This window comes from Scomber japonicus, chromosome 13 (assembly GCF_027409825.1).
Source record: "Scomber japonicus isolate fScoJap1 chromosome 13, fScoJap1.pri, whole genome shotgun sequence".
Taxonomy (NCBI): domain Eukaryota; kingdom Metazoa; phylum Chordata; class Actinopteri; order Scombriformes; family Scombridae; genus Scomber; species Scomber japonicus.
This window is the reverse complement of record NC_070590.1, coordinates 22089277-22110735: the sequence shown is the minus strand read 5'-3', so window position 1 is coordinate 22110735 and position 21459 is coordinate 22089277. Positions and strand designations below refer to the sequence as shown.

At 41.0% G+C, this 21459-nt stretch overlaps 1 protein-coding gene across 1 annotated transcript in view; it reads right to left on the bottom strand.

Moving 5' to 3' along the window:
* LOC128371453 (roundabout homolog 1-like) overlaps positions 1–21459 on the bottom strand; it is a 79308-nt gene that overhangs the window by 7113 nt on the left and 50736 nt on the right. Inside the window, exons 3-17 of the mRNA XM_053331780.1 lie at positions 12735–12892; positions 8916–9036; positions 7755–7893; positions 7525–7652; positions 5589–5597; positions 5158–5282; positions 4885–5056; positions 2787–2995; positions 2614–2695; positions 2340–2505; positions 2061–2227; positions 1816–1937; positions 712–946; positions 371–492; positions 30–201 (exon numbers count right to left, since the gene is read on the bottom strand). Of these exons, the coding sequence (XP_053187755.1) occupies positions 30–201; positions 371–492; positions 712–946; positions 1816–1937; positions 2061–2227; positions 2340–2505; positions 2614–2695; positions 2787–2995; positions 4885–5056; positions 5158–5282; positions 5589–5597; positions 7525–7652; positions 7755–7893; positions 8916–9036; positions 12735–12892 (2127 nt within the window). The remainder of the gene's footprint in view (positions 1–29; positions 202–370; positions 493–711; positions 947–1815; positions 1938–2060; positions 2228–2339; positions 2506–2613; positions 2696–2786; positions 2996–4884; positions 5057–5157; positions 5283–5588; positions 5598–7524; positions 7653–7754; positions 7894–8915; positions 9037–12734; positions 12893–21459) is intronic.

The window sequence follows — 21459 nt, the reverse complement described above, 5'->3', positions numbered from 1 at the left end:
GTACCCTCCTTTTTAGGGAGTGCTCTCACCTAATTGAAAGAAAGTGACATCACTCCTGACACCAGGCCCAGCACCATTGCTAGCCGCAACCTCTACACTGTAGCGAATTCCTGGTGCCAGACTGGGAATGAGCACAGAGAAGGTGGAGCCATCGACCGATTGGTTCACATGATACCGACTCTCATTACCCAGGCACCAAATCTGTCAAGAGAGGGTGAGGAGGAAACGAGATGACAGTGATTGCCTGAGGGACACATCCGACAACACAAGAGGCATCATCAGCCTCACAAAGATACAATTTACATTTAAACTGGAATACACATGATTCAGAACATGGGTACAGTAGAGGGCAGGAGCCTTCTTCTCTTACTTTGTACTCCTGGATGACTCCACCCTCTTCCAGTTCTGGAGGTGGTTTCCAAGTAACGAGGATGGCAGTCCCATTGGCATCACTCTTTGTCACTGTAACACCCTGGGGTGCTCTACTAGGGGCTGAAGCAATGGAACATATGGTTAACCAAGGAGACATAAAGTCTCATCTGATGCTGTATGCATCCCAAGTATGGTCTGTGTCTCTAACAACACTGCACAGCACTAAATAAAACAATATCTGTTGTTTGCATTATCAGTCAATAAAAGATGTTATTTGATTCCTCTCTGCTACTAATACATACATTTAATACTGTGAAAGAAAAGTTTCCAGACAGTCACCTTCTTCCAATGTCCTGACTACTTTCACATCACTGTCAGCTCCCTGGAATTCATCAAAGAAGGGGCGCACTTTGAACTCATAGATGGATCCCCTCTTGAGCTGACCGATAACCAGCCCGTCCTCCTGCGGGGTGTGTACCTCCACAACACTCCAGTGCCCCTCAGGCTGCCCATGATCAGCAGACGCCCTGTACAGCACCTTGTAACCCTGGATGTATGGAGATTGCTGCTCGACCTATTGGAAATGCAGGAACATACAGCATAAATGTCAGCGTGTTCCCTTTTACTCATGAGCAACTGAGCATCTGGGTTTGAATCAAATGTGTGAAAGTACTGTAATCTTTGTTGCATGTGAACTGAAACTACACACACCAGGTTAGAGCATTGTTTTGTGCAAGAGTGAACATCCTGCAGGAAGGATCTGTTAAAAATCAGTTAATTCCTTTTGCCTTTAGGGTGACACAGAATAACATTTCCCCATATCTGTGAATTCTTACTGTAAACCGCCATATGAGGTCATTAATAGTTTCCCCTCAGCATGGTTCTAGTTAAAATCAAACCAGGAGAGGACTAAGCAGTTTCCATCTAAACCACGCAATTATGACAATGGATGCCTTAAAAATTCCAGCTAGGGCATCCACACACATAGGTTTGCTTAAGTCACTTTTGGGGTATTTACATAGACTTATATTCATTTCCTGGAGACTTACCCTAACCCTAACCATGCCCTAGCCTTATGCTAGCCTTAACCACTGACCCAAAAATCTGAGTTTTACCCTCTGGGGACACAGCTTTTGTCACCAATTGCACAAGCTGTCCTAAATGTAACGGTTTGTGTCCCTGAAAGTGATTTAAGTCATTCCTACCTACACACACAGACACAGACATGAAAACACATCCACATAGAAAAATGCTGTAAATAAGTGGAAAAAAGGGCAATTCACTTCTCTGGGCAGTGGATTTATTCTCTGCTAATAAGTGTTTAGAGGAAAAACTTGAAGTCATTTCAGCATAAAATAAATGTTTCCAAGTGTCTTCACACAAGACACTTTAGAGTAGATGATTCCATCTCCACTCCATCATTACTGCATGTGATCCCCTTACCATCCAGTGCACCCTGACAGCAGAAGAGGACAGGACAGTTGGTGTGTGCAGGTGGATCACAACTTCTCCCAGCTCCCTCTGGATGTGACGATGATCCACTCCCTGCATGGTGGAAGTGCTGTCTGTGGGTACCAAAAGAGAAAAATAAGTTGAATACCATTACTTACTGATATAAACATGCATATTCTCTTCGGTTCAACTGAAGATGAGGTAAGAGATGAGGTAAATGTCAAACTCACACTGACCTTGTGTTCTGACCGCATCAGAGATTGTACTGGGGTCACTGAGGCCATAAGCATTCACTGCTCTGACCATGAAGAGGTAGACAGTTGCAGGCTTTAGGTTCCTCAGGACAAAGGTCTGTGTTTTCACATGCTCAGCTAGGGTCACCCATCTGCTGCCCAATGTATAACTGCAGGGAGAGGTAAAGCAAGGATAACACACAGATATAAGGCAAATTTTAAGTCGGGCTTGATAATATATGTTATTAAAACATGCTGGCTACTACATACTGTTTGTCTAACCTGAATGCCTCGATTATGTAGGATGTAGGTGCTCCTGAATTTGGGTTGGATTTCCACAATAGAGTGACAGAGGTACGCGAGATGTCAGTCACCTCAGGTTTAGATGGAGCGCTGGGCATCAGGTTCGGGTCTGTAGGGTGACTGGACTGCACAACAACTCCAAACTCTGCCAGGGAGATACCAATAAATGAAAAAGTGAACTACGCAAGCTACATAGGAGTCTCTACTGTGTGTTAGCAACTTTAATTTATTGGTCTCAATTTGAGTAACCTACCTTCAACTTGTAAGTATGATGTCCAGGAGGCCTCTCCATTGGGACTAGAAGCTAAACAAGTGTAGAAGCCTGTGTCTCCCAGCTGAGGGAGGGGGACATATAATAGCAGACATTAGTGGGCTGGCTTGGCTCAGTGCTGTCAGTACTAACTGCTGTATTACTTCATCCCCTACCTTGGTGTAGCGAATCTCCAATGATCCTGTGTCTGATATGGACATGCGGGAGTCCACTGGAGACACCACCACACCATCCTTCTTCCATTGGACTGTAGGAGGTGGAGTGCCTGCAGTTTGGCAACCTAACACCACAGTGCTGTCCACAGGAACAGTCTGATTGATTGGTCCCTGTCTAATCACAGGAGGAGGGTGGTCTGACCCAGCCGCTAAAATAAAGAAGAAAAAATAACATATAGTAGGAAATAGAAAGAATAATAATGAAATGTTTATATCTAACATCATTGCAAAATGTTCACAGCTCATATTGAACATGTGTTTTTATTTTTTTGTCCATCATAGCCACTTCACCTATAATAGGTTTAAAGGTTTTGTGGTCACGTTTAGGCACCTTGGTTGAGGTTGGAGAAAAAATGCTGTCATTGTGAGTAAAATATGGGTAAAGCAAGGTTAAACTTTAAAAAAATAACAGTTGACTAAGGTTACAGAAAGAAATTGTTGGAGTAGAGATCATATGCTAATTTATAGGAAACGAAATTATTGTACAGAGGTTAATATTGTATTAATAGTCAAAACAGTAAATAGCAACTTGCAGTGTGGAATTGGAAAATTGGAATTGATGTTCAAAGAAGATCAAAGTTAGGAAGAGAGAGACAAAAATAAAAGCAAAAAAGATGAAAGTAGAAAATGAGAAATGAAAAAAATGAAATACTGCCAAAAAGTGCAAGACAGATAAGATGTGGAAGATATTGAGAGGAAAATTGGTAAAGAGAGAGAACAATAGGTTTAGGTGGCTGTGCAGGCAGCGGAGGAAAAAGAAATCAACTTTTCCCCTCCAGCGGAGAGCAACTAATCGTTCATTCAGCAGAGGTACTGCTGGAGCCGACTCCAATCACAACGGCAAAAGCCCAACTAATAACAATCCCACTTAGATAACAGAGCTCTCTCTTACATTTAAAAACCCTGCGGATGGGGGCAGGGGTTCTAAATAAATAAATAAAAAGAATAGCAAAAAAAAGATGATGGAAACACGCCTTGAAAACTGCCAGAGGTAATGTGGACCAGTTATTTCCATACAAATGCACCACTCCAAATGGGGATAAGAGAAGTGTGGTGGGATGGAGAGAATTTGGGGGAGGGGAGAGTAGAGACAAACAGGTAGAAGTGAAAGTGGAGTGCTATAGACCACTGACTAAAATACATAAAACATGACCCCACTTTTTTATTTCCATTACCTGTAACAGATTTCTCACTGAGTGGATGCCTCTCATTTCTCAGCTAAGGTGGCTGCATTACCAATATGAGCAGAGGATTATACATTATAACTAACAGAGCTGCACTGAACAACTCAATGTGTACATGTAATAACTGTCTAAGCCTGAAGCAATTATCTTCATTAATTTAATATGTATGTGTACTGAGTACACAGTTACACAGTTACAAAGACACATGTAGTCCAGATCATACAGGTCATTTAATTGGGAGCCTGTAGACTTTGCTGGTGGTGTGTAATTACTGGTGTAAGCCTCCAAGCAAATTTAAATTGCTTTTTTAATCAATTATTGAAGTTATCTCATCACATAGGATTTGGGCGACAGTTTCTCAAACTACCTTCTATACAGATGTACCTAGGCACAATATGTCAATCCTGGGGTCTTAATTCATAAATGTCTACAGTAAACTAGACTATTTAAAATTTATGGAAACTAGAGTAAGAGTAGATAATTATGATATTCTCATTTGTGCTTTTTATTTAGATATACATTTGCAATATAGTAAATTATATTTTTTAGAGGTAAGAGAGATGAGTCCAGACACTCCTTACACACAATCACCATGGAAACAGGTTTTTGAGCCCATCATGTGAGCAGCATCCCCTGAAATATCTCCCCTGACAGTTAGTAACCAAGGCCAACTACCACACCCGTAAGGGAGGTAGCTCTCACCGGTGTGCAACCAAGGCCAGTTCACAGTTTAACATAATCTGCTTGACGAAGGAAACATATTCCGTTCAGTCAAAAGACAAAAGAGAGAAGCTGGAAAGGTAGTGAATAAAAGCACCCCCATCTGTACTCCATCACTCCCTCCCTTTACTCACAGTCTGTAACCTCCAGCAGTGCTTTGGTAATAACACTGCCAGCGATGTTGAGAGCCTGGCAGCTGTAGAAGCCACCATCAGAGCGCTGAACATCAGTAATGGTCAAACTACCCATCTGGGAGACAGACAGACGGCTGAAGGGCTGTGGCGGCTGGTAAGAGAACAAGAGACTCTGGAGGGGAGACAGAGATCACAGAGTTAGAAACCCCTTCATTAGCTTTATTTCCACAGAGTGGTGATTTAGTGTGATGACAGGCTGAGGGTCAATCTCACCTCACTGCCCTCCCTCTGCCAGAAGATAGCAGGCTGTGGGTTACCAGTGGCCTCACACTGGAAGGTGACCGTCCTGCCCACTGACGCCACCTGGTTCCTGGGGCGTATGGCAAAAGCTGGAGGCACTGTAGAGGAAAAAGGGCCCTAATTAGCAAGGAAGTCTGACCCATTTCCTTAATTCCCAGTTTAGGAACATCAGTCAGTCTGCATAACAAGCTCAAAATAAGAACTATAAGATATGTAGCAATAAATTGTCATTCTTTACCTTTTGTAATGAAAAATAAAACAGCACATTTTATTCATTTACCTACATGTAGCATGAATTACATACTGTATTGGTGGATGGAAGTATAGAGCAGCTAGGACAATGACAGGGGCTCATGATTTCCTGTTACTGTCTGATGGTGGATGAGGGACGGATGACAACTTACCAGTGTTGACTATAAGGGAAAAGACACAAAAAAAGAGCAGTGTAATGAGTAATGAAGGCACACACTGGAATATGCAATTGAGATGATGCACTTAAAAGTATTTCACACATGCTTGAATGAGTGATCACAATGGAATTGGTACAAACATATAAATAAATAAAAAACAGCTATTCATACATGTTTAAGTATGGCTTGGAAATGACATGCATGAAAAGGAGATTATGCTTCTGGAATGAAAAGTGAAACAGTTAGTATTCAGGTCAAAGGACAAGATAAACTGTTTAGCCCCTATTAGACTCAGCAGAATTGTTGACTCTGAGGTGTGAAAAATGTTAGTGCTGGTTTAAATTACAGATCTAGCCTGCCTTGAGGCCCATTTGGACAAAGCTACAATCTTCTAATGGGGGATATAAACCTATGCGGAGGTTTAGAGGCCCTGTGTCTGGAAGGTAGAGGAGGGAGCTGCTGGTGTGATGCAGGGACCTCTGCTCATCTAATCGATCTATACAAAGACATAATATAAATTTGGGAGCTACTGTACATTTTGACATCTGTAAACTAGATTTATAGTGAAATGACTGGCTAGCTAACCAGCTGGTTTTGGAATTGCAGCGGGAGTATGACTGTGGTTATTGCTCAACATTTTTGTGTTCAAAGTATTTTAAAAAGTACAGCACATGATTTTGTACATAGCTGGGTTTAAGCTCTCTCTGAGGATACGTGTTTCATGGATAGTCAAACCTATTTCAATTGAGCAGTTTCGCCCAAGTTAATGTCTGAAAGTATATCAATCATTTTAATGAGTTCACTGCTAAACAGTCATTCCATGTCATACTTGGAACCTGGGCAAACCTTATAATGAGTAAGCTTGCTACATGGCCAGCTACATCTGTTTCAAATGGCAACTGTTTAATACCAACCAAATGTTTTAGGTCAGTAAAAACTATTCTGTGACTATAGCTATACATACATGTATATAATAAACAGCTCATTCTTATTAATCCAAAAAAAGAGGATGCCCCCCTCCCTCTATTTCCTTATCAAAAAAATCATGAGCACATAATGCCACCTTTGGTTCAACACTACAAAAATCGAATTCCTTCTGGTGTTGAGCCAGGCACAGGTGGAGATAAAGTATTTTTATTCTTTTTCCTCCAATAAGACGACTTCTACTCATCTGCCAGTTATTCTTGCCCTTCATTCCCCCCCATTCACTTTCCAAATTAGCTATGGTCCCCCTTGGCGCTCATTTTCTCAGGTTTTTGTGGGGAGAGGAAGACGATGTAATAGGAGCTGTGTCGTTTCCCAGCATGCAACCAGCCCTGTCTTATCTTTAATTAAGTCCTACTGTCCTCACAGCCTGTGTCACTCACTGTACCACTACCATGTGTGTTTATGTGTATATATATGGGCCTGTAGGTACAGTTATGAGAGGTGTCTTACCGCTCATTTCCTGTGACTGATTTAAGAACTAAAGGGTGTCATTGTGGCAGGACAGCTTTGACCAAATGAATCCATTTTCTGCGGTTATGCAAACATTTATAGCACGCTCTTCTCAGTTTATACACTGAGTTATTATGAAAAGTGCTGTAAACAAACTACACTGCTTGTTTTAGAACTGAGGATGGTTGTAGACATTATATGACCTCTACTCAGGAAGTGAAAAGGAACACACAGAAACCCCAGAGATAATTCTGCCTGTCTGTACTGTCTTGAGAGCAACAGCAGCCTATGGCACAAAAATGAAAACTAGTTCTGGGTAAAAAGCAGTGTAAAAGTCACTGCCTGTTAATTTGTAACACTACAAGACAGGATTAGTTATCCTGTTAGGCCAGGAAAAACTGTCTTGCAAATACTTCTTATCCGTGAAAAGAAAATCTGAGGCTCTGAGAACAGTGTGTGAACTGAGAAAGTGGTTTGGATGGGTTGAACTGACCGTGTACAGTGAGCGTGGCGGATGCTTCAGACTTCCCAACCATGTTCTCCACCACACACGTATAGGAGCCCTCATCTGAGGAGGTCACTTGGCGAACAATCAAGGTATGGTCCTCTTGGATTTCAAACCTGAAGGCAGGACGGACACACACAATCAAGAGATGAAAGGAAAAGTTGAAACGCCAGGTTTGCATGGTAGATTTTTGTGTATAGAAGGCCTTTGTGCATTACCTGCCCTTAGGCAGTTCAGAATCATCTTTCCTCCAGCGGACAGTGGGAACAGGGTCTCCTTGAACTGCACAGTGGAACTCCACGCTCTCGTCTGCCAACACCACCACACTGCTGGGCCGTTTCACAAAGGTCGGGCGCTCTGGAAAGCAGCACAACAGCAAGCAGTACAGATATGAGTGCAATCACTGCCCATCATGTTTGTGAATGCCATCCACTGTATACATCAAGTAAAAGTCTTCCCTACTTTCTTTTTTATGTTGTCCCTAATGGTGGTAAAAATTATATGATTGAAGGAAAAAAGCAACACATTGAAATAGCTTTAAATTTATCAATCTCTTTGTATAGTTACAGCTTGTTGTAGCTTGAAAGTTATTGGTATAATGGAAGTATCACACCTTCAGTTACATATTGTATCAAGCTAAATACTTGATTGTTGTCTTTTGATTAAGGCTTTTATTTTGTGTGCATACAATAATTTTGCAGTAGCATTCATTGATGCAAGGAAATTGTGCAAAGAATTATGGCAACAATTATACTCATGCTGAAATGTACATATCAGAAAATGTTAGCACAGTCAGCCAATTATCATAGAATTTAGAAAAATTTAAAATTCTAGAGATTATCACCTGTCACGCTCCCAAGTCATTTATTATGCACAACCTGTAGAACAACATGTTTTGACCTGTTTCTGCATTCAACAGGATTATTCTCTCAGCCTTGAATAGCTTTATGAGGCAGTACTCCCAACACCAACCAAGGTCATCTAAATGTGCGATACTGATAAGAGCTCTATTCTGATGGGAAATGTTAGGAAAATAAGTGGGGGGTGGAGAATTGAAGCTGGAATCAGTTTAGTGGAGTTTAGGGTGGGGGCTGTCAGAGATAGCATGGGGAGCTCCGGTTTTGAAGGGTTTGGTGGGTTGTAGTTTGGGCTGTAGCAGCGGTAGATGCTCAGCACGGTTTGAAGGGAAAACCTCTCCAAAGCTACCAAATTGGATGGTAGTGGTGCATAATCAACGTAATTAATGGGTTATTATACCCCAGTGACAAAGACCTCACACAGCGGACTGGCAAACTAAACCACTGTGAACTGAGAGGGTACTTGGACTAAGTGAAGCACTGCAACAATGGAAAATGCAATCAGCAAGCTGCAAATTTTACCTAGCACAGTGAGTTCAGCAATCTCGCTCTCCCTTTCTCCCACCATGTTAGTTCCAACACAGATGTACTTCCCAGCATCACTCTTGCGGATGTTGGTTATCATCAGCTTGCCACTGCGAATCTAAAAGAAAAAACACAAACAATATTTACACAGCTGCATTTACCCAAGACCTTACCCATCCTTCTGTTTACTGTGTTTGTGATTTGTGGAGTGACATTCATAATGCATGTAATATACTGGCAAAAACATGTACATTTTTTCATAAAATGTGCCACAGCTAAATTGAATTTACATTTTTACAGCTTTCTCTGTTGATATGCTTGGTTTTATGCATAATGCACAGAGTGTTTACTCTCATCTTTGGCTATTTTCCATTTGAGAATACAGCAAAACAGCAAGTAGTGTTGTGTATACTTGTGTGTATCTGTATGCATCTCTTTATCTGAGGACTATAATTTGCACTGCCTTTCAAGCTTCACAGAAGGTCACCTATTATGAAATTACATAATTCATATCTGGTGCTACATTAGCACAGAACCCTGGGAACAAAGATACACTGCCTCTTTGTAGAGACCTTCCTCAGATGTTCTATCAGACTACTTTGCCTTTCTCAAACTTTTTACCTTCACTGTACTCATATTTGCACTCACACACACACACACACACACACACACACACACACACACAACAAAGAGGTGGAAGGTATACTATATTCACTCCATGCTGTTTTCATTCTATTCATATCCTATCCACCATACGCCCCGCAGAGTATGGTAGCTGTCTTTATGGTACTTTGAAAACTGCACTGACAGTGTGCTACACAGTGTTATAGGTGATACCACAGCAGCAGTAAACAGACATGATAACAGGGAAACATGTCAGTGTGAAGATATCAAAATAAACTCAAGGTCATTCCCTGCGCCCAGATATCTGAAACCATCTCCCAGGAATCATCTTCAATTAAACTTTCAGCCTTGTTATTATGATTTAGGATTGCTACCCACCCCCCCCCCCCCCTACTCACACTAGGCAATGGAACTGATCTATTCATATATATTCACACATGGCCTGTTATGCCTTGCTATTTCTTAACAGAGGTCAGAGATCAAGGCTAACTACAGAGCTGTGTCCATGAGGCAGGCAGGGGATTCAGCATTGTGCAAGACAGCACCTGGCTTGGTGGGCACTCTCCACTCACCAGCTTACAGATGGAATACATCATTAAATTGCTGCTGCAGGGATGAAACCAACAGCCTTTCATTCATTAGTCAGGCTCCTCCAGGCTAACCTTCCACCACAAACAGCGTATACTGTACACCAAATAAATAACAAGTATGAATGGCCTAACTATGGCTGACATTCCAAATCTGTTGCAAATGATGTGGGTTTAAGAGGAAGATTTGACAAACTGTGGTGTGACCTGTGGTTGTGTGTACTTTTATACACAATGCCAACCGCTGGTAATCACAAGGAGAAAGTGGCGGAATTTGGGAACTGGTACTGCAGATTCAAACTTTCCTGTCACCATTCAATGGATTAGGTTTGGACTCACATTAGCATACAAGGACACATATAACCAGTGCATAAATGTTCTCTCATAAATGTTCACAGCATATGACTAATAACATGACTGAATGATTGCATAGAATTACAGAGGTCGTTATGAACAAGCCATAAATGAAATCTGACATTGTTGGAAGACAGGCTGCATGTTTTTGTGGACAGTAACTGTATTTTACAGTGTTTGATTGGATCAATGTGCTTAATATGTTCCTGCCAAAAACATAAGCCTTTTTAATATAGCTACATTTTTGTGCAGCTTTATTTGCACATGGAAGATAGTAGCAACACAGTTATTAATACCACATATAGGGAACCTATGAACTTTTTTTCAATTACTTAAATGTCAGCTCTATCATTTGCTCATAATCTTCCCCATGCTGTAGTTTTCCATTCCATAAGAAAGTAAGCATTAATATTTTCATCAAATGCATAAGCATATTAAATTCAGGTGATTGAGGTTACCCTGGATTTAAACAAATGATTTGCCTCCTATAGATTAATCAAGCATCCGTGGGCACTTGGCCTTGTGGGTTTATAATAGAATAATTGTCCCTTGATGATCCAATATCAAATTTTGTGGAAATGTAATGAATGTAATGATGCCAGTGAAGTATTCCTCAAGGACTGCAAAGATGATCTCGCTCCTAACCAATGCCACTGACTAATGCTATACTTGTGTTCTGCAACTTTAGCTGTTTGCTGTAAATACTGCTGCACTAGTAACTTTAGCAGCTGATTAAAGAGCAGAACGAGAGTTTTTTTATTTCCTGGACTGACCGCTCCTCGCTTTTAGGAGCAATTCCATTGCAAAGAAATCCACATGTGGTTTGTCGATCCTCCATCTCGGACACTGAAACCTCAACTTTCGTTTCTGCTCTGTTTCAATATGTTCGCTCTCTTCTTCACATAGCCTTAGATACCCTAAAGGCACACATATTTTGAAGCTTATTATAGTGTGAATTACATGTATTTTTAATGTAATAAAGACACTTAAAATCCACAAATCACATTTTTGTGTATTGCAACCTTCCAAAAGGGGTCTTAAGAATGAACTCACCACTTTATCTATATATCACTATCAATAAATGAAGGTCCAGGACACAGGGAAAACACTTGAAAGGATGGGAAGTAAAGCCATGAATCAGTTGTGGTGGACTCCTTTGGTCTTTGTACAGTAAGTAATGTCTTTGAATGAACTCTCATGGCAAAGACATATTTCCATATAGAACAGATGATTAGGGAGGGCAAAGACAGGCACGCAGAAAGTACAAAGCAAAAAGCAGCCTTTGTATTTCCCTCAGAGGAGTCTCTGCCTGGCTCTGATCCATGCCTCTCCTTAAATCAGAGATAGCTGCTCTGTCCATCACAGTCTCCCAGAGAGACTCTACCTGTCACTCCACACTAACATGAGCTTTGAATCTGCTCTTGTGTGTCCCCAGGAACATGCAGAAACATTCAAATAAACAAATCAACACACACACACACACACACACACACATGCATTCACACACACACACAAATCATCTGAGTTACTGAAACCTGATCCTGTCCTTGAGTTAAAGGGATGATAACTCCTGATCTTGCTGGTCTAACCCATCTGAGTCTGAAATCACTTAAGTGTATACAGAAACATGAAAAGGAAATCACTGCTGTCTACTGCATGCCAGATGACAACTTAATATATTAGATAACAATAATACCATGCTATAGCTCATATAATGACTCTTACTACTGCCAGTTTGTTATTGTTTTTTGCTATTGTGTATATTTTTGCCATCAGGAATATATAAAAGGCATATTATGCAGTTTTTTCCTGATGCATTATTTTACAGTTTACATTTTTCTGTCAAAAAACATATTTTTAATGTCCTCCTAGCATTTTGAGCTCTGTGTAGGAACTTGGAGACGATATAAGTGTTATTTTTAGGAGATCTTGTGACCACAAGAAAAATATTTTTTGGTCTAGACTTAACAAGCTTGCTCTTCTATGCTTCCAAATTATTGAGGTGAGAGTTAATTGGTTGTTGGCGTTCTAAAATGGGCAATTGAATATGAAAGATTTACTACTAAAGCCTTGCACAACACAGTCCAAGAGTTGTGAAGCCACATTCTTAATTTAAGTCCAAGAGTCCTGTTTTGTATCATGTGGATGTAGCATGATGATCACGTGATGGTGAGAATGACGTAATTAATTGTGAACTAACTTAATCTAGAATGATCAGTAATGATTAAAGGCAAAAAATAAGGTCTCTTACAGTAATGCGTTCATCTCTGTCATCTAAGTTGGAACCATCTTTCCTCCAGGAGATTGTGGGTTCGGGGTGCCCACGGGGTGGTTGGCACTCCAGCACTGCGGGCTCACCCACCGCAACCATAACGTCTACTGGGTTCTGTCTGAAGTCGTCACGTAAAACTGGAAAACACACAAAAAAAAGCAGACCAGTCAATAAAGTGGAATTTAATAATGTTTGACCATGATTTGACAATGGTAAATCACAATATCTGCTAATACTGTTGGTGCCTTCAAGTGGGGTTGTGTTTATTATGTCAACAGCAAGAGTCCATTTAATGACTGATGTGGTACACGCAGCTTTCACAAGTGGGAATTTTACAGCTCTGAGCTCAGAAGTTGTGACAAACTGCATGCTAATGTGTTTTTTTCTAAATGTCAGGGAAAAGGCAAATTGCTACTTAATTCTTTTTTATTAATTTCTTCTGTTGTTTCCCCGTTTTGTATTCCGAGCATGGCAATGAAATACCACGAGTAAGTGGAATAAGCGTGAATTGGATGAAATGCCATGCAAACACAAAATCATTCACCGGTTTTCAAATGGAAACAAGGCCACAATCTGTTTTATTGTTCATGACCTAGCAAGTGTTCTCAAGACTATTACCATTTCAACAGTGTGTACTTGACTTCTCGTGCTGAAAATATGACCTTACAAGTGTTGTTTAAAGGCAGCATAATAAGGTATTATACGTGAGCTCTGTCTATCTACAATTTTTAAAAGCAGCACAACAACTCATGCTCAAAATATACTGTGATTTATTCATATTTTATTGAGACAGCTACAGATGGCTGACAAATAAAAGGAAAAACCAACATAAATTGATTCTACAATTGCCTGAACTCTACTGAAAAGATGAGCACCATTCATCCAAAAGATATCCCCTCATTTGGTGTTTTGTTGATGGTGGTGGAGGGTGCTATCTAACTCCAGATGTGTTCGATTGGGCGGAGATCTGGTTGCAGCAAAGGCCATAGCATATGATTCACACATTCATTCTCATCAAACCATTCATTGATTGAGGGGACAAGTGGAACCAAATCATGCCAGAAAAATGCCCTCCATGGCTCAATAGAGCCACCAGATCTCCTCACTGTAAGAGTCAAATATTCAGACCTGTACCAGTTTTTCCTTTAATTTGTCAGCCGTCTGTATCTGTTTATCTGTGATTTAAAAAATCCCCAGGAACCCTCATAGGGTTACTTCCTTACTCAAACAGAGAATATGGTTTATTGAGACTAGCTGCTGAGAAAGCTGGTTGCCTTACTGTCAGAGAGTAAGATGAGAAGATTCACTGCTACAGAGCACATAGGTGAGCTCCAGACGGCTCCGCTAGCAGGCAGTGGAAAGCTACCACAGCAATTTATCATCTTTCCACAACGAGAAGCCTGCACACAGAAAATGAGCTTATAGCCAGAAGCTGAACTGAAGACAAAGCAAACTTGCATCTATAAAGAGCCCGACTGAAGAGCCTGATTTCTGGTGGACACAAGCAGCTCCTTTCTGTCTTTGTATGGCCTCAAGCCCTAAACAGCACAAAGAGGAGCACATTTCGGGGTAGAGGCGAAAGATTCTAAACACTAACATGTCAAAAAATCAACCAGAATATTCTCAGATCTCACTACTATACTATGGGGCTATTATTTCCAAATGAGAAGCTGAGGATGGATATGAGGAAGGAGGATTTGTAAAAGAGAAAGTGGTACATCATGAATGAAAACAGTCTTTCCTTTCACATCACTAAGCAGATTCTTTCTCCTGATGAGGTGAACAACATGTGCTAATGCAGACGCCTGTGCATGAGTGACTGCTGTTAAGCATTCCCAGTCTTAAATTACAGGGGGGGGCTTAGAACCTGAACAAGCCAAGGGAGCTGAGCCAACACAGAGAGCAGAACAGCAGAATTCAGTGGAGCTGGGTTGGGGTGAAAAGACAGGAAACAATGAGGAAAAGGCATAATCACTCCCAGATGGCGGCAACCCATTCACCCCTGGCTACGGATTTGTACGTAACACTGGGCAAGCGGGCCCGAGACGCCTGATGAGCGCTGTGGATATGGGAGAACAAATTGGGATGACCTTCTAATTGGAAGTATTTCAGCCCCTACATCTCTTTGAGCTCCACTCCGCTGTTCTGCCCCTGTGATCCTCCGAGCAGGGTTGCGACTGGCTGACTGCAGTTGACTGAGTGCTGATGGGAAACAGCTGTCTGACGACCACCACCCCCCCAACCCCTCGTCCCCCTCTCCCACCCCCACCTCCGCCAACACCACCGTGTCACATGATAAAAGGCATTCCTCGTGGGACACAAAAACATGGTTGAGGTTACTTCAGACAGGAAGAAAGTGAGACCATCGCAATTGTACGCGGAGTACAGTGTGAGTGTGTGTGTGTGTGTGTGTGTGTGTGTGTGTGTGTGTGTGTGTGTGTGTGTGTGTGTGTGTCTGTGTATGCTGATTGATTGACTGATACTATCTTATAATTCCAAAAGCAATCAGGTTACACATCTGTTTTTACTATCGTGTGAGGTCCTAATGTCTCCATAGGATTTGAAAGGCTGGACTATTTCCTCCAAACCTTTTTGTTAAAGATTTATTTTGGGTGATAGCGTTGGGTTAGCGTAAGAAATAAGGCGAGGAGAGATAAGGGTTAAAAGCAGAGGAAGCTTATGAAGGTTAGTGAAGAATGTTCTCATAAGTGTGCATGTTTTTGTGTGCATGTGAACAAGGAAGAGTTGGCTCGTTTACGCATCTTATACTATTGTGCTGAGTAAGCGCGGGGATAATCCGGAACATGTGTTTGTAAAACTGACTGTTTATATTCTCAGAAGGGAAAATGAATCTGCTTATTAAGTTATAATAAGAAATGATGCATGCCCAACTAAAAACCATACAAACATACTCAAACATAAGTACCCCGATTCTCAAAATAAGACCATCTTCAATTCCTCCCACTTCCGTGCCTCCGAGTCTCTTTTCTTGTCATTTATTATCTCCACACTGTTCATAAATGCTGCTTATCTTGAAACATATTCTGACAATCTACTTCTCATCATAAAAGGAATGTTGCTGACACTGCTGTTTAGCCCTATGTCCCTTCATTCAGAGGCGTTTGCCAAACCTGCCTCCATATAGAAGAAGAATGAGGAAAAACTGATTCATGCATTTCCTGGATACATAAATGTTTAAATTTTGTTGCAGGGTGATTGATGAAATGTGGAGATCCAGATATGGCTGCCCTGATTTTAGGGACATTTGCAGAATTTTTGCAGAGGACAATCACCACAAATTAAAGCCAGATTCTTACCTCTGCTATGAAAAATACAGACATATTTTTTTTTCTCTCTGCATGCTTTGATTGCAGAGTCATTAATATTTCTCCTGTATCTCCTACTCAACTTCAAAACCTAAAACAACCCTTACTCTGTTTAACCTTATTTTCCCTTCTGCTCTTTCACTCTTGCATCCATACTTCACGGCTTACTTATTATCAAATTATCCTTGTTTATTTCACATGTTGCATACAAATGCATCTCACAGGTTTTCACAGAGTCAAAGCAATTCACACATGCAGGTTCTGGCTTCTAACTGCATAACCCACCTCTACAGCTCACGAAGCCAAACCAGCTTGCCGGTTTAGCTGCAGCTTCGCACCTCTCGCTGTCTTCTTTTCTCCCTCCATCTGATCCCTCTAGATGAAAATCTCATAGCCCACTTCAAAGCATCAGCCCTTGGCCTCACTATCCTGGATCTGACAGTGTCTGACTTGTTGTTAGTCCTCTGGAGCCTGAGCCAGAGCTTGAAAGGCCTACTGCAGCAGAGCTCCAATAATCCTCTCTGCAGAGTCCAACTGGACCAAAAAGGAACACAATCCAACCCCACAGATAGGGGCACACACGGTAACCTTATCCCACTGCATCCCTGCATGAGACAGGCAAAGGCACCTTTTGTCACCACAGTCAAAACTAACCCTCACTTGTTACTTCATTTTGTATTCAAAGTGCCTTTTTGCACACTGCAGAGCCAGCTGTAAGACAAGCACTATTTTGGTTCATTGGTTCATTTGAAAGTCCCAAAGTCAATATTAACAGCACTGCACTGTAAAACATTACAGCCCCATTTAGTCTGTCAACTCTCCCATTTTTCCCGGGTTTCCCATACCATGCTCCCAGTAAATCTCACTTTTTTCCTAAAATTCATACATTTACACACAGAGCTGTAGAGGACTGTATGTAAATGCCCTTTACCCACCTCTCAAATGTTTAAATTGCGTTTACACAGACTGTCCATAACTTCACAGCTGTTAGCACAGACCGGCTTCCAACTGCTGTTCCTACTGACGCTTCTAGCTCTAGTTGCGCTTACTCTGTTTTCTGTCAGAACACTGCTTCCTTATATGATACACGGAGACGTCTGTTATTGTTTTGTTTTGTTTTGAAATTACAGCTGTTACTGTTAACAAGGAGTGACCAATGAACCACCGCCCACCTGTGCTACACAGGTGATAAAACAAATGAATCCTCTGTGCTGAAGCTATAGCAGGCAGACTGGGGCTGTTTTCATGAGACAGATGAATGAATCAGAGGATTTACCTCGTTAATAAAAACTTTTCAGTGGAACAGAATTCACATTAGTGTTGTTTTAACCATCCAGTGTATCAAGTGCTGCTGCTTTAAATTACAGTAATGTTAATGTAGCTTGATAGTTTGGATAGCTGATGTTGATGCATTCCCACAGTGTGTTGCTGGTCCACAATTAGGCCTACTGTAATTAACATCATAGAATTTAAAGTTCTGCTTCATGCATACTCAGGTTTATTTTAAAAAGGTTTTTTTGCATTTTCAGGCTGAGGGAAAGAGTCAATGGGTAGTGAGAGTGAGAAATAATTGCAGGGTGTAATCGATGTAATGAATATGCAACTGATTCAAGATTGAAAGAAAAGTTTAAGGAGGAAAGACAAACACAGAGAAGCAGTCCAGGTGCTAATAGAGAGACATGAAAAATGAATTGTAATAGAATGGTGCTCTCAATTGGACATGTGGACTGCCAGACTTGCTAGATACATAGATCTGGAGATATGTGTGTAGTGGATAGTTGTATATCATTCATTATGGAACTATTTACAACAGCTTCCAGTCATTCAGATCCAGATGTTCTGAATGACTACATCCTTCTTGCTGTATACAGAACCCTATTGTAGGAAAGCTGCTTATCACTACACGGACATTCATGTTACATTATGGTAATATTTATTGGGGAGGGTTGTGCCATATAGTTAAGCAAACCCTTAATCTATACCACATAATGGGATTAAGACAGTGTGACCAATGCAATCACATTCACTTTCACTGCAGAACATGCGCCTCTTTTATTGTACAATTGAATCCATCTAGCATGCTGTTCTAACTTTTAATAATAATGTATTTTAGATTCACTTCAAAATATGTTTTTTCCTGTTAATATACATTGTTTGTTAACTGTGTTTCAGCTGTTGGTAACTCCTGTGTGATGCTTCCCCTGCTATTCAATGAACAATGTATAGTAAAGTGCAACACGTTGGGTCTCTGGAGGTACTTAGGGAATGAGCTATGCAATTTGACAGACATCAAGGACCTTGTTGTGGTGATTCAACAGAATGACCTGATCCATTTGCTATTCTAGATTTCTCCCATGATGTTAAATTTCACCTCTGGGTAGCAAATGATGCCTATGCCAAGGATGGAACTGTGAAGGTCATCTCAAAGGGTGTGAAGAGTGAAATACTGGACAGACTAGCTGATAGCATGTCAAAAATCACTCCCTATCCAAGAAGAGGCCAGTATGAAAGTGTAGCCAAGGCTCTTGTTGCGAAGTACTCTTGTCTCAGGAAGCCGTGCAAGGTCAGGTAAAAGGATCGTATTGCTGGGTATGCCGCTTGGGATTCAAGATGGGCAATTACTGTCAGAGGATGATGGCAGCTGTGTGCCCTGAAATTTTTGTAAATAAAAGAAAAAGAGGAGAAGAGGGCAACTGCAAGCCAGTCAAAAAATGAAAAAAAGTAGCAATCCACTAATTGCCAGAGCAAGCTATGGAACAGTTAAATTAGAGAGGAATCGTGAGAGCATGCTTCTAGGAGTGAGAAGAGAGATCCAGATTTACAGCCCCTGGATGAATTGATGATTGCAACATTCTCACAGCAAAGAAAAGAGATCAATGCTGATGAGCCAATCATCTCTGTGGTCATGGACAGATGGCTTGTATTGTTTAGTAAGAGACAGTTAATGATTTGCCAACTGAGTACTGAATAGATGTCCTGCATTTTGCTATTTGAGCAGGGATGTAGTCAGAAAGCATGTACTCTTTGTTGCAGTAATACTTGTCATTTCTTTTTGTTTCTACCCCAAGAGCTCTACACTGCTCTTATTTTCCCTCACTCATGGCCTTTTCTCTGCCGTTTTGTCATCTGTCTGTTTCAGCTAAGTGCCGACTTCAGTAGAATTGTCACTAAAGACCTACTGGAGTCATTCTTGGATGTACTAAATGCCTTGGTGCCAAGTTTTTTTCAGAGCTGTACAAAGCAGTTGCTGCATCAGGGAAGAGGTTGACCCCGAGCAGTGTTCTGCATTGTCTTCAGAAGGAGATACATACTGTAAGGGAAAAAAGCTTTTCCTATTAATATGTACTAAAATTATGATTCTACCTTAGGGGTAATGCATTCACCTACTCTTGCCTCTTTTGAAGGACACAAGCAAAAACAGAAGAAGCTGCCTAACTTGGTGCTCTGGCTATCTCAGTGGATTCCTCCAACATAATCAGGATGTGTGATAGGATGTGTAAGACACCGCGTTTACACATTTCAAACAACTCTCACTTGTTTCAAGATTAAATTTGACTATGGTAACATTTTTCATGTTAATAGGAGATATTCTCTCCTGCTTTGCATCAGGCACTGTTTCCACAAGGGTGCTTCTGAGATCATCACACACACATACATACATACACACACAGGCAGACACACATACAGAAATATAAACATTTCAGTTATATACTTTGCTCATTGTCATAGTGCAACAAATTCCTGTGCTGGTCCCTCTGCAGACCATTCCCTGTCGCCTTTTCATTTAGCACTGACCCAGACATATGTAGCTCCATATGCTAATAGCAAGCTGTTATGAACGATCTGAAAACGACTCCTAACCATATGTAACGCCTGAGCTGTTAATTTCAAACTGAGCTGTATTGTTTAGACTTTGAGGCTGAGAGGAAGCAAGCACCTTCTCTGTCTGTCTACCGTTCCACATTCCCACCTTTTGTGATCCCCTCCCACCACCCGGCACCCCACAGATGGACTACAAGCATCAAGTGTGAATTTATATAGGTTTCTGCATGATGATATTGATACATATAAATGGATAGAAAACCTCAGTCTAGCTAGCCAATAGCTGCAGAGATGAACTGACCAATCAAACGCACACAGATGGAGTGCTCATTATTGCTGCTGTTCAAAGTTTAAAAAATAAAGCTCTCCTCCCGCCAGTAAACGATGTGACTCGCTGGTGTTATTTGTCCCGAAGCTCCAGCTCCCAGCGCTCAACAGCTGTCTGTCCCGAAGCTCCATCCGGTACATTTATAAACAGCTCACACACTCAGACTCAGCATTGCGACATCGCTCACAGTATACGTGGACGATTTTGTTGTGCTCTAACATACAGAGGGCAAGTATGGTGGGAAAACAGCGAACTGCTTGTATGTGTGTATGTGTGGAGGAGGAAGTGGTGGACAGGATCAGCTCTATAACCCACATCAGTGCTTCTTGCTAACAGTGGAATGGGCGTTTCCAATTGCAAAACCCGGCAAAACGCAAATGGAGTCATGCTTTAAAAAACAATATTGAGACAACTTTATGACCTTTCATTTGTGAGTTGTAACCTGCATCATCAAAGTAATCCTTTGTATCAAGGTAATCTTTGTTACTCAACGCTGAACTTGTATTTCCGAGTTAAACCATCTTGTGTCTCAGTGTGTAAGGCACTAGTACTCGGTTCATTATCAGTTATAGCTAAGATTTGCCAAAAGCGGGACAACAGCTGTGCTTGCTTCCAATTCATATTATAGTGGAGTCACACAATTAGCAATCAGCTAATACACTGGAAAGAAATGCCTGCTTAGAGGCTACTGACATATTTTTGGCTTTTAGGAAGAAAAAACATGGAGCACTTTGGCATGTCCACATCATTAATATTATGTGTTTTATATTTTCATACATTTTACAATTCATCAGATCAAAGAGGGAGGGAGAGAGAGGGAGAAAGAGAGAGAGAGAGAGAGAACAAATTAAAGCAGGGAACCATGCCATGCAGTCTTGGGGAATCAAGAAATTAGGAATGCAACCACATTTTTACAATCAGCAGGGTCTGAGTTTAATAAATTAGCTGCCAACTGTATGACAAAATACTGTTTTCTTTGTAAGATAATTAAATGGGGTGACACTTGACCTTGACTTTTCAAACTGTATTTATCACAGAGCTCCATTGCCAAAACATATTCTCTTGTGTCAGCAAATATGTTATGGTTTAGTCTTTGAATATATACATAACATGTTTAAAGGAATAGTTTGACATATTTGGAAATGTAATAATTTGCTTTCTTGTTGAGAGTTGGATGAGAAAATCAAAACCAGTCTTGTTGACTGTATGCAAAACACAGTATAGGTTC